Here is a 14,780-nt window from a genome sequence, read left to right as displayed (position 1 = left end):
TTCAATATTACATTGAAGGCTACCCTAGAAAAAAAGTCGTGTCATTTTTTTCCCTAAAAAAGTCTGTGGAAAACTTTGTTTCCAGGTTATTGTGTATGTAACCACAATTGAGAACCTTGTATTTAAGGTAAACTTGTTTAATTATTAAACATTTTTTTCCATTCAAACTGTTGTCTGTTGGCTCTTCGTTCCAATAACTTAACACTTTTGGTTCATCTTACTTGAACATATCAAGGCAATTGGTTTCCTGATATTTTGCAAGTAATGTTAACTCTTAAACGTGTAAGCATAACTTATTTTTATGAGTACTGCTTAATTGACATAACTCACAATTTGAAGTAGTCATAATTGACACTTTATAGTCAACTTTACTAATGATTTTGAGTTAACGGCACTCAAGTTTACTGCCTTTTCTGAGTGGTCTAAACATAGTTATTTTTAGCAATAACACCTTAAAATGAATTAGCTACTTTACTTGGAGATTTTGAGGCAATCGGTTTCCTAACTTTTTTAAGTAAAGTGAACTTATTACATTTTACAGTGTGGAAAACCTTTCCATTACTTTTTTATGTTCATCCAAAGAGGTATTTTTTTCAGTGTAGCTAAAAAAAATTAACTTTCTTTGAACGTTAAAAAGCAAACTTAACAGGCCTCTCATGAGACAACGTAGTTGTTTAATCCCACAAATATAAACATTTCTAGTTTCAGTTGTTCTAAATAGTTTGGGATCTGTCTGACTAGCTGTTAGCCTTCCATCACTTACAATTTCCTCACTTTTAACCCACTCTTTGCAATATGACATCTGTCTACTAGAGGTGAGATAAAATTCAAAACAACCAAACTGTTCCTTTAAAGTTGCAGACAAGGCAGCAAATAAAACAGGCCAGCCCGTTTCTCTCACAAAGTTTCTGGATCATAGGTCTTTTTTTGGTTTAATGTTCTGTTGACAACCCTGCAACCTTCTGTGTGCAAAAGCATCACTCAGAAGGACTTAACAGGTTTAAATCGAAACACAGAATGGAAGAAAACAGAAATCAACCCGCATGGGTGCCGCAAATGGCAGGACCACGGATTTCTCACAGCAAGTCAGGCAGAAACAGTCCAGCTCCAGCCACTGTTACCGCTGCTTCTTCTTCTGCTTCAGAGACTTCCTCCTCTTCACGATCATCTCGTACAGCTTGTCCATGCCCTCGTGAAGCCCCTCTCCTATGATGGCGCACGCGGGTTGAACGTGGTACGTCGTGGAGGGCGCGAGCTCGTGCAGGGCCAGCTGCTTCTCGATGTCAGCCACTGGCAGGGACTTAGGCAGGTCCTGCTTGTTGGCGATGACCAGCAGTGGTGTGCCCTGGTTCTCCGCGAACTTGGTGACCTTATGCAGCTCGGTCTTAGCCTCTTCCAGCCGGTCCACGTCCACCGAATCCACCACGTAGATGATGCCATCTGTGCAACGGCTGTAGGACTTCCACAGGGGCCGCAGCTTCTCCTGTCCCCCCACGTCCCAAAAGTGACAGCTGATGCCCTTCGCTGTGCCGTTACTCAGCCTGATCTTCTCCGTGTTGAAACCGATTGTGGGGACGGTGTTGACGAATTCGTTGAATTTCAACCTATAAAGAACTGTGGTCTTACCGGCAGAGTCCAAACCCAGCATGACAATGTGAAGTGACTGGAAGGCAGATATGTTGGAGAAGCTGTTCCCCATTTTGATGTACCATCCACCCCCTCCCACGCCGAAGGATTGGATCCACCCTCCCCCAAAACTGGAAATGAAGGTTCCACAGCTCAGACTCGATAATTCCCGCAATGAGGCAGTAAATTCCGCAGGTCGGCAAACAGTGGGGGGATTGATGGGCTCTGCTTAGACCTTGGGAGCAGCACTGGAAAGGGAAGCGGTGTGCCTCCGCAGGACGCAACGCACCGTTTATAAGTATTCCCCTCACGCACTTGCATCCATTTGATGACGAGGACAATTCCACAGTTCAAACACTCCTTAAAAATGTCACAGCTTTGATAGACAAGCACAAAATAAATCTGTGATTCTCTAGAAGTCAAATAATATTTTCCAGAAGTGAGCCTTATTGAGCATGGGGAAAGCACGCAAATCCAGCGGTCCAATAGCAACAAAATTCCCAGCTGCCTCGTCCTTCGTCGGCTCCGTGTCAGACGACCCCTCCTCTCCTGTCAGTCGCTGCAGCCGTTCTGATGTGAGGCTGACAGAACATCAGAGACAGCCCTCTATACGCTCCACCCCTGCAGGACGGGACATGTGCCAATGAGGCAGCATGCGAGCGCCCTCACGAGCCTCTGCGGCGAGCCGTTTAAGGCACAGAACTCCCCAAACGTCTCACGTCTAAGTGTTTGCTAGAACCCGACTGCAGAAGTTAAAATTCTCCAGACAGCTTTAATTTATAGGATTTTCGCAGTTTAATTTTAAAAAATGCAAACTTAGCGGAAACATAAAAAAATGGATGGTCAAAATAAGCAGAGGTGCTACTAAGTACTAAAATACTACTTAAGTAGCATTTTAGTAAGTAGCATTTAAGTACTTAAGTAGCATTTTAGAAAAAAACATTTAGGAGTAGTTTTACTGCACCATAATTTTTACTTCTACTTGATTAATGTTATGACATATCGTTTCTGTTAGGCCTTGAGTTTCATCTTTGGCCATTCTGTCCACCATAAATATTTACAATATAATTCTCAAACACAGATATTTTTCATCCATCCATCCATCCATTATCTGTAGACACCCTTCTTCCCTAATGGGGTCGGGAGGGTTCACTGTAAAAAGTAATAAGTTCACTTTACTTAAAAAAAGTTAGGAAACCGATTGCCTCAAAATCTTCAAGTAAAGTAGCTAATTCATTTTAAGGTGTTATTGCTAAAAATAACTATGTTTAGACCACTCAGATAAAGGCAGTAAACCTGAGTGCCGTTAACTCAAAATCATTAATTGGGTTAACTGTAAAATATTCATTCAGACAACTCACGCAATGGCAGTAAACCTGAGTGCCGTTAACTCAAAATCATTAGTAAAGTTGACTATAAAATGTCAATTATGACTACTTCAAATTGTGAGTTATGTCAATTAAGCAGTACTCATAAAAATAAGTTATACTTACACGTTTAAGAGTTCACATTACTTGCAAAATATCAGGAAACCAATTGCCTTGATATGTTCAAGTAAGATGAACCAAAAGTGTTAAGTTATTGGAACGAAGAGCCAACAGACAACAGTTTGAATGGAAAAAAATGTTTAATAATTAAACAAGTTTACCTTAAATACAAGGTTCTCAATTGTGGTTACATACACAATAACCTGGAAACAAAGTTTTCCATAGACTTTTTTTAGGGAAAAAAATGACACGACTTTTTTTCTAGGGTAGCCTTCAATCTAATATTGAATCCTTCAAATGGCCCTCAGTCTTTAAAACTTTGAGAATCCCTGCTTAAATGTCTTTGTTGACTGGTGTGAAACAAAAACTCAATTCTCAATACTAGAGCCCAACATTTATCATAACATTGATAAAGTAAATAGTGAAGTAGTGAAGTGAAGTAATGTTTCTCCTCATTAACATAAAACCATTTAGTAGTCTGCAAATGCAATGATGCTCTCTCCAACAAAAAAAGAATCAAACAAGAAATAAAAATCACTTTTCCAATAAGGGTAAAGGTATCAACGTTGATCCATAATGTCACATCACATTCACTCATTGCATCAGAAGATTTTTGAGTGATTGTATTTTTGGTTTTAGGGATTTATGTCCAAGTGACAGAAGCACCCTTTGGATGAAGTCAAAGGTGTACTTCAGTTGTTGAGGGTACTCCAAATTCAGAGAATAAATAAGTCCAAAGAGCAAACACATGGCATGTGGAAGATTCCCAAGATCATTCATGACAAGACTTCCTTCCAAAATGATGGCAGTACTTGAAGACTGGAGGTGCAGTGAGTCAGTGGAGGCCTGCCTGTCCTCAGGAATGATGGTCAGGATCCCAATGGGGGTGTGAGACACGTCCACAATTCCAGTAACACTTCTTCATCACGGCTGCTTCTCCTACAGTTTACAGCTGTCCCTTTAGGGTGACCAGGCGTCCTCTTTTTCCCGGACATGTCCTACTTTTCAGACCTAAAAAATGTCCGGGGGGAATTTAAAAATCGTTAGGGATTTTGGTCAACTGCCTCAAAACACATTACATAGCTTACAGTGCATTGTGATTACATTGCCACTCCGTTCCACTACTCCATTCCAGATTTCTTTGTATGGCAAAGAAATCGGTAGCACATGTGTGTACATGTGCTACCGATTTCTTGTGCTACCGCTGATTCTACCCCCCCATCCCCCGTCTCCCCCATCTCCACCCCCCGTTGGCGCATGTGTGTCCGCCAATTCTACCCCCCCCCCCGCCAACAAAAAAAGAAGTGTCCTCCTTTTCAGAAACCCAAATCTGGTGACCCTACACTTCTTCATCATGGCTGCTTCTCCTACAGTTTACAGCTGTCCCACCTATGGCAGTCTACTCATCATAAGCCTTCTATGACAGTACAGCGGCTTTTTTAACCCGTCAACATCTTTATCCTTATCCCTTTTCCTTTTTTTGTTTTGCACCCCGGACAGCTTTTTTGCACTGCCGCTCCATCTTGTTGCCACTAAATAAACATGATATTTTCGACTAACGTTAGTCCCAGGCATCGCTAAATCATTACACATAAAGTTAACCTCAAAACCTGGACTTACGGATGAATTATACGGCCGAGATAACGAATATAAGTTTGCTAAAAAACAGTGGGACTTACCGTGACAAAACTTAGCTGCAGCAACCGTCATTGTTGACAGTTTGGCGCTTCTTTCAAACACGTCGTCACTCGTCAGTGTCCAATGCGCATGTGCGTTCAACGAGAGCTGCCGAATGATGCCGAGTTTTCTGCTGGTTATGCAGATGCGTTTTGCTCACTCATAACTCCAAGTTCGGGTTACTTGCTGCTGATGAGTTTGATTACTTGCCTCAGTAGAAAGTTGTCTTTGCTAAGTTTAAGTTAGTATAGTCAACAGAGTAAGCTGGAATGAGTTCAGGTCACTTTTCTTTTTGAGTACACTTTACTTTTACATTTTACAGTGTTGCTGGTGCCGGGCAAGAAGCGGCGGACAAACATGCGCGCCAACAGGGGGAGGTAACACTATGTAATGTGTTTTGAGGCAGTTCACCAAAATCCCGGACGATTTTGAAATTCCCCCCGGACATTTTTTTAGGTCTGAAAAGTAGGACATGTCCGGGAAAAAGAGGACGTCTGGTCACCCTACCACGAACTGATGCTGTTGTCATGGTTACCTAGAGACGGACACTACGCAGCCGCAGTGAGCTGCCATCAACCAGTGTCTTTTTAAAATGTTCACCCGATAAAACACCGTCCTCAGAAATAAAACCTCTGGCAGAAATACAGACGGTAGTGGGAAGACACGGGCTAAACATTCACAGTGAAGTTTAATAGGTGCATTAAAATAAATGTGTCGGTGACATTCAGTGGCACACAGTGGGTTTGATATCAGAAAGAATGGATCAGGAGAGGAACCGCAGAACCTAAAGACCTAATTTCCTGAGACCAAAAAATAATATAGATAGCAATTTAAAGAACAAATCATTCAAATAGATTAATAGTAAATAAATAAATATTATGAAGAGAACATTAAAAAAGTTTGTTAGGATTGTGTAGGAAAAATGTTTATCTTTTATAAATAGTGTTTAGTGGTCAATATTCTTTCACCATTTTATTAATGTGGGTTGCCAGTTTGGATCAGGCTTCCTATCAAGCTAGAAGAATGATAGAAAACATGCTAACAAAATGCCTCATACCTGCAGCTCATAGGTGGTTCTAGACACAGGCTAACAGAAGCGGCTCTTTGGCTCACTTGTACAAGTTTATGTCCAGACGGGGGCGCCGGTGAGATGTTCGTATCCACCTCAAAAATATGTAGTTTCACCCCTGCCTAGAGGAGCTAGCTTAAGTGTCTGGGGAGAGAGAAGTTTGGGCCTCTTTACTTAGGCTGCTACCCCCATGACCTGACTCCAGACAAGCTGAAGAAGATGGATGGATAGATATATTATATATCATATCAAGTAAAAGCAAAATCTAGCAAGGACTGGCTCCGAATTACAGGCTAATTTCAAAGTCATTATCTTTATCTCACTAAGATCACATGAGGTGACTTTACACTAGATGCACATGCAGAAATCGACTCACATTCCACAGCTGAAAGTAAAGAGTGGAGCAGAATTTCTTCAGACAGATGTCATAAACTGGTAGAAAAAAATGTCAAGCAAGTTATTTCAATCAAATCAAGTGTGTATGGCTTGAGTTATTTCCTTGCAATCAGAAAGTTGTGGATTTGATTCCTCTTGCCAAATGTCGATGTGCTCATCATCAGCAACATACTTAACACATATACTGACCTGACGACAAATTAACTTTTTTAAGTGTGACTGGGTGAATGTCACTCTAGTTTAAAGCTCTTTATGTGATATGTTACGCCTTCAAGGTCTAGGGGTCCAGGGGTGGTAACATAAAAATGTCCAGAGAAAAAGAGATTAAATATAAATGTGATTTATTACAAAAAAAGGAGGTTTCACAGAACCAAGACACAATAAATTCAACCCAAATAATATAGCAGAGAATAAAAAAAAAACCAAGGAGAACTAACAAACTAAGGGATATTAAGTGTAAATAAAATTACAAAGAGTCCAAACAAGTCAAGACAAAGTAAACTCAAACCAACCCAAAAGAAAGAACAAAAGGGAGCACCAAACTTCCCAAACACAAGCTTCAAGCAAAAACTAAATTGTTCAAAACTGCCCAAAGCAGTTACAAGTATCAGAGGTGGGGGAACAGCTTCACAAAACCTCTTCCTGCTAGCTGCCCCACGAGAGGAATGATTTTAGGAGCCTTTTATATGGTGCAGGTAGGCCTCATCAGTGTGTAATTGACTTTGCTGATCCATTGGAGTAGCAGCTCTCCTGCAGCCTCCAGGCAGCCAATCAGGAAGGTGTGCTCTCACAGCTGAACCTGCATAACAAAAAAGGAGCCTGCACATGACATGTCGGAAACTGGGGTTTTTGGCTCTTTGTGGGAATTTTCTGTTGTCTGCTGTTTCACTCATCATCCACTAGATGGTGGACTTACCTGGAGGGTGTGCCGGTTGTTTGATGCGGCACATTTGTGATCAATCTACCCTCGTCATCTAGGAGCAGGGCCGGCCCAAGGCACGAGCAAACTAAGCAGCCACTTAGAATCAACCTGGTACCAGCCCACATTCTCAGTGGAGAAAAACTCACCTGGTGTAAATTAAATTTTTAGCTAGTGGAGTTACCCTTAAGAGAAATTAATTCAATCATAGAATGTCATGAATATGTGTGTAGGGCTATACTGATGGCAGTTTTCTGGCCGATCCCTGGTTACCGATCTTTAAAGAGTCTGACCTGCCGATTTTGATTTTGGCCAATACCAATTTTTTTGTCTGAAATGTTGCTAAATGTTGTAAGAAAGTCACTGAGTTGGCAACAGTGGGGTGAATATTGTTAATTGTAAACGTTCAGACATGACCTGGTGGACCGGTCTGTCAGTCAAACCTCTCACTGCAGAGCAAAAGAGGACAGAGGCAGATTTTTTTTAACCTTTGCTGACGAAAATAAGATCAGTGGATAAGATGGGCTTCACATGTAAGTATCAGCTGATCACGAACCCCCAAGATTAACCCAGAATTCGACAGGCTGATAAAAGTATCATATTATTCATGCATAGGGTATAATGCAAACAGCACCATCAGAGCTGCAATAAGTTTATAGCAGGTGTGCGAATGATCTAATCGTCTAACTGTTGATTCCAGAAATCCACATTATTAGCAGAAATGGAGGGCCCCAAAACAAAATTTCGCTTTGGGTCCGAAGAAGAATGTCTAGCCCTGTGCATCTCTGCGCATCTACCATAAATGGAGCGAGAACTCCTTATATACATGATCCAGGTGAACACATGACATTAAGTGGCTCTCATATCCAGGACCTACTACTACCAAAATAATACTGGTTAATTTGTAAATAATAATGAAAATACACAGATTTTATTGTCATTCAATTGTACATTTAAAATCTATATATGGGGTGAAATTATTGGGATTCTGGGGTTTTGGTTTCTGTTGGATTTATTTCTACTTTTTTCAGTTATCCACCAGAGGGAGCCAGGAGACCGTCTCCAGTTGGAGGGCGTTGTCCCAGGTGCTGATCACTCACACCTGCGGATCATTGTCTCATCAGCCAGAGTTAAAAGGAAGCTGTTGCTAGTTCTTTGGTGTCTTACTGTTTGCCTTTCATTGTACTCCAAGCCTCTCTATGCTAGTTTCCAGTAGCTTTTTGTTTCTGCTACTCACTTTTGATTTCCTTGCAGGTTATCTCAGTGCTACCCCCAGCCAGCATGCATGAGTGGGCCCCACTTGGGTTTGTTGTGGGGTACATGGGTAATGAGTGGGCATGGGTTTTATCTGGGCAAACTGCATGAGACACATGTGGTTAACCTAACATGGGACCCATATGGGCTGGCCCATTTGGGCTAAATGTATGGGCCCTATTTAGCAGTGATGTGGGCTAACTGGGAATGGGACAGATGTGGGCTACGCTGTGTGGGGCCCATATGGTTTCTGTATCATGGGCCCCACATAGGAAGCCCATGTGGGCTGACCACATTGAACCCACATGACATAAACATGGGCTGACCGTACATGGGTTGGACCTGGGCATAGATATGTAGGCCCCAGTCCTATTTTATGTGGGCTAACTGGGAATGGGACAGAAATGGGCTACACTGTGTGGGGCCCACATAGTTTCAGTATTATGGGCCCCACATAGGAAGCCCATGTGGGCTTTCCACATCGAACCCACATGACATAAACATGGGCTGACCGTACAATGGGTTGGACCTGGGCATGGACATGTAGGCCCCAGTCCTATGTCAGTTAATGTGTACAAAACTTTGGAACATCTTAACTGGGAATGGGACAGAAATGGGCTACACTGTGTGGGGCCCACATAGTTTCAGTATTGATGGGCCCACATAGGAAGCCCATGTGGGCAGTTGATATGAAGTGTAGAAGCAATTGCATAAGCTTTTCTGTCTACAGAAGGAAAAGCTTTCCTTGGATGGTTACCTCGTCTTGGAAGTCACCAAGGTGTATTGTATTTGAACCTAAAACATGCTCACTATGTGATCTCTGTGTCTGGCTCATTTACTAACACCGACATGACACTACGCTTCCAAAAAGACCAGGATATTGCCATTAAAAAATAATGCTTCAATGCTTTATTTTTTAAAACAGTTCAGTATTGTTCTTACTACACTTTGAACACCTAACGGTTTTTCTTTTTATTATTTACACTAGAACAGTCCAGTCCAGTCTGGATGTGATTTTTGAGACATAATCTGTTTTAAATATGCACCATGTATATGTAATCTTCTGCTCACTCAAAATTAGGTTCAGATCTGGACTTTTCACCTTGCTTTTTTTAATGCAAAGGGTTTATTGCAGCTTTTTCACAACAGGATTTAATTCTTATTTGGAGAAATTGTTCAGATCAGACCATTGTGAAAAATATTGCAAAATGTTTAGAAAATAAATTTAAGCAAAACTCATTATCAAGTGAGAAAGACTAAAATTTTGAGCATCTGTTTCATATATCTGCAAACATTTTCCAAGTTGTCAGCATAAATAAAATGAAATAAAAACTTAACATTTCTATTAATGATTAATTTTATATATTTTAATCTGGTTGCAATGATCTTTTTAACCTTTTTATTGCTCTATTGCAGCGACGTCAAACTCCAGTCCTGAAGGGCAGGTGTCACTTCCACCTCTTCTTGTTTTTAACGGCGACAAAGAGTTCGTTAAACTGCTGGTGCAAAGTCAGCTTTAATGTCGATTTTTTGAACTTGTTCTTCTTACAATTTCATTTTGTCTCACTGACATAACACCACCGTCGAACTAAAATACAAAACAAATGTAAATGAGACGGTGTCAATAACGACAACAACGACACAAAAATCACACAAATACATACAAACATACCTCGCTGGCTGACCCTTTCCTTCGAGGTAGAAATGAAATAATTCAATAAATTCTTAACTTAAATGACCCTTACAGCCACTTGTGAAAGTTACGCTTTCAGACAGCGTCTTGCTTTTCTTTGGTTTCCTAGCAACATGCTGGATTCCACTAATTTAACCTTTCAAAATAAAAGTTGTAATAACAAAAAATATAAATAATACAAATAAAACATGTTAATCAAAATAATGGCAGTAAAACTCCCACCAAATCACTAACCTATGGTGATTTTACTTAAAACATATAATATTACAATTGGAATATATTTACATTTTAACATTTACTCTGCTTCCAGTAACAGCACAGTTTTATGAACTGGTCTATCAAGATACACTGGCTTGACAGTCCTTTTTCCATCCTTGTCCAAGGTCGAGTCACTTAGCAACAGCTTCACCTTCCTGATCCTTCCATCTGCACTTGGATATATCTCTGTTACTCTTGCCAGTTTCCACTTGTTCCTTGGAGAACTGTCCTCTTGAAGAATAACAATGTCGTTCAGCTTTGCATTCCTTTTGTTTCTTTGCCAGATTTGTCTCTGTTGAAGATTAAGAAGATATTCTTTCTTCCACCTTGTCCAGAATTCATTGGCTAAAAACTGAACTTGGCGCCATCTCTTTCTCAGGTACAAGTCGTGACTCACAAATTCACCAGGAGGAGGTAGAATAACACTGGACTTCATCATGAGAATATGATTTGGTGTAAGAGGCTCTGAACTTGGATCACTTAGGTTTTCTACTGTTAACGGCCTGCTATTTACAATAGCCATCACCTCATACAGAAATGTTCTGAGGGAAGAACTATCAAGTCTCTTAGAAGTTTTATCCAGAATAGCAGTTAAAATGCTTCTAATGGTTCTAATCAGTCTTTCCCAAACACCTGCCATGTGGCTTGAGGATGGGGTGTTCAGAACAAACTCGCATCCATATTGTTTCAACTGTTCTTTGTCACAGTCCTTCAGTGCATTCAAAAACTCTCCCTTAGCTCCAACAAAATTAGTCCCTTGGTCACACCTGATTTGTCTTACATGTCCACGAATAGAAATAAAACAACGCAATGCATTAATAAAGGCATCAGTAGTAAGGTCATCTAACATTTCAACATGTATTGCCCTGGAACACATACATGTAAACAAAAGACCATACTTTTTAAGTTCCTTTCTGCCTTCTTTTACATAAAAAGGTCCAAAACAGTCAACACCACAGTAAGAGAATGGGGGTGTTGTTTCCATTCTGTCCTCTGGTAGATCTGACATCTGTTGATCTTGGGTATGCCTCCTGTACTTTCTGCAGGTTGTGCACTTGTAGATGTGTGAAGCAACTGCACTGCTGCATCCTGTGATCCACAGTCCATTGGAACGCAGCTCGTTGACAGTAATTCCTCTTCCTTGATGCTGCACTTTTTCATGGAAGTGTTTAATCAGTAAAGATGACACATGACTTGATTTGGGGATAATGGCAGGATGTTTGATGTATGGGTGCAGGCTTGCTCTTGTTAAACGTCCTCCCACCCTGAGTACTCCTTGCTCATCAACAAATGGGTTTAAGCTATACAGCCTATGTGTTTTATCCTTGAGTTGGATATCCTTTCCTTGTGTTAAGTCCTTGATTTCTTTGCTGAAGGTGTTTTCTTGTGCAAGTTTTATTATGAACAGTTCTGCTTTTCGTCTGTCCTCTATACTTGTTTTTTCACCTTTGCTTTGTGTGTCTCCTTTAAAATCTCTCACAAATTTCCTTAGACGAGCAATAGCTTTAACAGCTCTTCTCCAGTCTGAAAATTTATTGAGACGATCAAGTATTGTTCTCCTTTCTTGTACTTCCGTTTTGAGCACATGTACTGTTTTTAGCTCTGGGTCATTAGAAATAACTTCAATAGCCTTGTCAGTTTCAATGGGTAGCTCACTTTGCCACAAAAACTCTGGTCCTTTAAACCAGTTAGATTTGAGTAGCTGTTGAACACTTAGTCCTCTTGACGCGTGGTCTGCAGGATTATTCTCAGATGGTACATGATGCCACTGTTGTGGGTCTGTCAGTGACTTTATCCTTTGAATCCTATTTGCCACAAACACATGAAATCTTTTGGCATCATTATTTATATATCCCAACACCACTTTGGAATCTGTCCAGAAATGTTCTTGAAGATTGCTGATCTCCAGTTCACTTTTTAGCATTACACTTGTTCTTGCTGCAACTACTGCAGCTGTTAACTCAAGTCTAGGGACAGTAGTGACTTTGGTTGGGGTAACACGTGCCTTCCCCATGACTAGTGCACAATGAACATCCCCTTTGGATGTGACTGTTCTTAAATAGCTACATTGTCCATAGCCTGTCATACTAGCGTCTGAAAAATGATGTAAATCACACTGAGTGATGTCTGTGTTTTCAGGTAGCATGCATCTTTGGATTCTCACCTTTGACAAGTTTTGAAGATCTAGGAGCCAGGATTCCCACTCTCTGTAGAGCTGATCAGAAAGAGGCTCGTCCCATCCGACTTTCTCTTGACATAACTGTTGCAGGATTTGTTTTCCTTTTAGGATGAAGGGTGCCACAAATCCCAGTGGATCATACACTGATGCTACTGTGCACAGGATCCCTCTTCTTGTCATTGGGTGCTCTTTGACTGTTATCCTGAATTGAAACTCATCGGAGGAAATGCACCACTGAACACCAAGTGCTCTTTCCATCAGTGGCTCTCCAAGTGCTAGATCCAAATCTTTAATACTGTCAGCACACTCTTCTCTGGGCAGCGACTTTAACACATTCTCACTGTTTGATACAAACTTGTGTAATCTTAGTTTACCTGTGTTACACAGCTCTCTTGCTTCTTTGACTAGTTTTATTGCTTCTGCTTCAGATGCAACACTTACAAATCCATCATCTACATAAAAGTTTCTTTGAATGAACTTCACTGTGTTTGGAGAGAATCTTCCCTGTCCTTGTGTAGCTAGATGCTTTAAACCAAAATTGGCACAACCAGGTGAAGAGGCTGCACCAAACAGGTGAACCTTCATGCGAAAGACTGAGAGGGGAGATCACCATGCTCCCACCATAGGAAGCGTAAATAATCCTGGTCTCGGGGTGTTACATGAAACTGGTGAAACATACGTTCCACGTCGCACATTACAGCCACTGAGCCCTTCCTGAACCTACAGAGTACTCCCACCAAAGTGTTTGTGAGGTCAGGCCCTGTAAGCAGGTGTTCATTTAGTGAAGTAGCTTGATATTGTGCAGAGCAGTCAAAAACTACACGGATCTTACCAGGCTTTTGAGGATGGTATACCCCATGGTGGGGAATATACCAGGCAGGGGAATTACAGAGTTCCTTCTCTGGTACTTTCTCTGCATCATCGTGTGCAATAATGTCCTCCATGAACTTTGTATAATCAGAGTAGTACTTTTGATCCCTTATGAATCTGCGTTTGAGACTGTTTAAGCGTTGCATTGCGCTTGACATGTTGTTGGGAAGATTTGGTCTGTCATTTTTGAAAGGCAGGGGCATTTCATAGTGTCCATCCTGCTTTTGTTTGATTCCTTCTTGCAGCTTTCTTATGAAGCAGACATCTTCTTGTGAAATGCTTGTTTCTTCCACTGCTCTCTCTGTAAAATCTGATTCAAGTGCTTTGATTACATCTGGACCAGTTACTTCTTTTATTTGTGTCTTGCAGATGTAATGAACTTTATTCTTTAGCTTTGTGGTTGACTCAGTCTCTGGTATTACTTGCTTTACAGTGATGCGATGACTTACTCCAATTACATCACTACCTGCATCACATGAATCACAGTAACTTATGATGCTCCAGCCCAAATCTGTTTTTTGGGCATAAGGCTGGTTTTCTTCACCACATATGACTTCTCTGGGCATTAAGGCTTGTGTGCAGTTGTATCCCAACAGAAGTCCTATATCACAGTCTAATGGTGGAGCAATATGTTCAATGAGATGCTCCAAATGTGGCCATGACCTTGCTGTATCTGGAGTAGGAATATGGCTACGATTGGCAGGTATGAAATCACGTGTAAGCAACTGGCACAGTGAGTTTCTTTTTGGAAAACAATCCTCTTATTTGCAGAGCTTCAAGTTTTGTACATGGTACAGTTGTTTTCTTGGATGACATCGTCGATAATTTGAGTTTAACTTGGGTTTTAGCTGTGTCCAGATTGTTTGCTACTTCATTGAGAATAAAGGACGAATCACTCTGTGTGTCCAGCAGAGCATAGGTAAGTATTTCTTTGCTTGGCTCATTTTGCGTGGATACATACACAGGTACTATTGCAGATGTCTGTGTGTTTCTACTTTCATGAGTCACTCTGTTAGATGTACTTTCGTTAACTGTGTCTTGTGACTGTGTTACCTGTTGCTGGGTTTCCTTCCATTCAGCTACTTCTTGTTCTTTAGGTTGCTCTTTCTTTATCTCGTGTCTTTGTCTTTCTTCATGCAGACATGTGGGATGTTGTTTTGAGCATGTGTTGCATGTCATCCGGTTGCTGCAGTTCTTGGAGAAATGACCACTATTTAAGCAGCCGAAACATAGTTTTTCACCTTGAATGAACTTGACTCTCTCAGGAACTGGTTTCTCAGTGAACTTACGACATTTGTGTAAGCTGTGTCCTGCTCTTTTACAAAACACACAAGAAATTGTGCTTCTTTCTG

General features: G+C 41.0%; 2 protein-coding genes across 2 annotated transcripts; both read right to left on the bottom strand.

Annotated features, from left to right (window-relative positions):
- Nucleotides 1-919: 919 nt before the first annotated feature.
- arl4cb (ADP-ribosylation factor-like 4Cb) lies at nucleotides 920-2,325 on the bottom strand. The gene has a single exon (XM_044132433.1). It carries the CDS (start codon nucleotides 1,697-1,699, stop codon nucleotides 1,118-1,120), a length of 582 nt encoding a protein of 193 aa, XP_043988368.1. The 5' UTR covers nucleotides 1,700-2,325; the 3' UTR covers nucleotides 920-1,117.
- A 6,808-nt stretch (nucleotides 2,326-9,133) lies between these two features.
- On the bottom strand, nucleotides 9,134-13,136 carry LOC122840196. Its single transcript, XM_044132432.1, has 2 exons — nucleotides 10,101-13,136; nucleotides 9,134-10,016 (listed from the first exon to the last, which is right to left on the bottom strand). The coding sequence occupies exon 1, from the start codon at nucleotides 12,814-12,816 to the stop codon at nucleotides 10,417-10,419; it is 2,400 nt and encodes a 799-aa protein (XP_043988367.1). The 5' UTR covers nucleotides 12,817-13,136; the 3' UTR covers nucleotides 9,134-10,016; nucleotides 10,101-10,416.
- Between the last annotated feature and the right edge of the window lie 1,644 nt (nucleotides 13,137-14,780).

The sequence above is a fragment of the Gambusia affinis genome, linkage group LG11 (genome assembly GCF_019740435.1).
Source record: "Gambusia affinis linkage group LG11, SWU_Gaff_1.0, whole genome shotgun sequence".
In the NCBI taxonomy this organism is placed as follows: Eukaryota; Metazoa; Chordata; class Actinopteri; order Cyprinodontiformes; family Poeciliidae; genus Gambusia; species Gambusia affinis.
The sequence above is the reverse complement of the archived record's forward strand: the minus strand, read 5'-3'. Positions and strand labels throughout refer to the sequence as shown.

Excerpts from the sequence above, each read along its gene's own strand:
- arl4cb (XM_044132433.1), bottom strand. The coding sequence starts at position 1,699 with ATGGGGAACAGCTTCTCCAACATATCTGCCTTCCAGTCACTTCACATT.
- LOC122840196 (XM_044132432.1), bottom strand. The coding sequence starts at position 12,816 with ATGGAAAGAGCACTTGGTGTTCAGTGGTGCATTTCCTCCGATGAGTTT.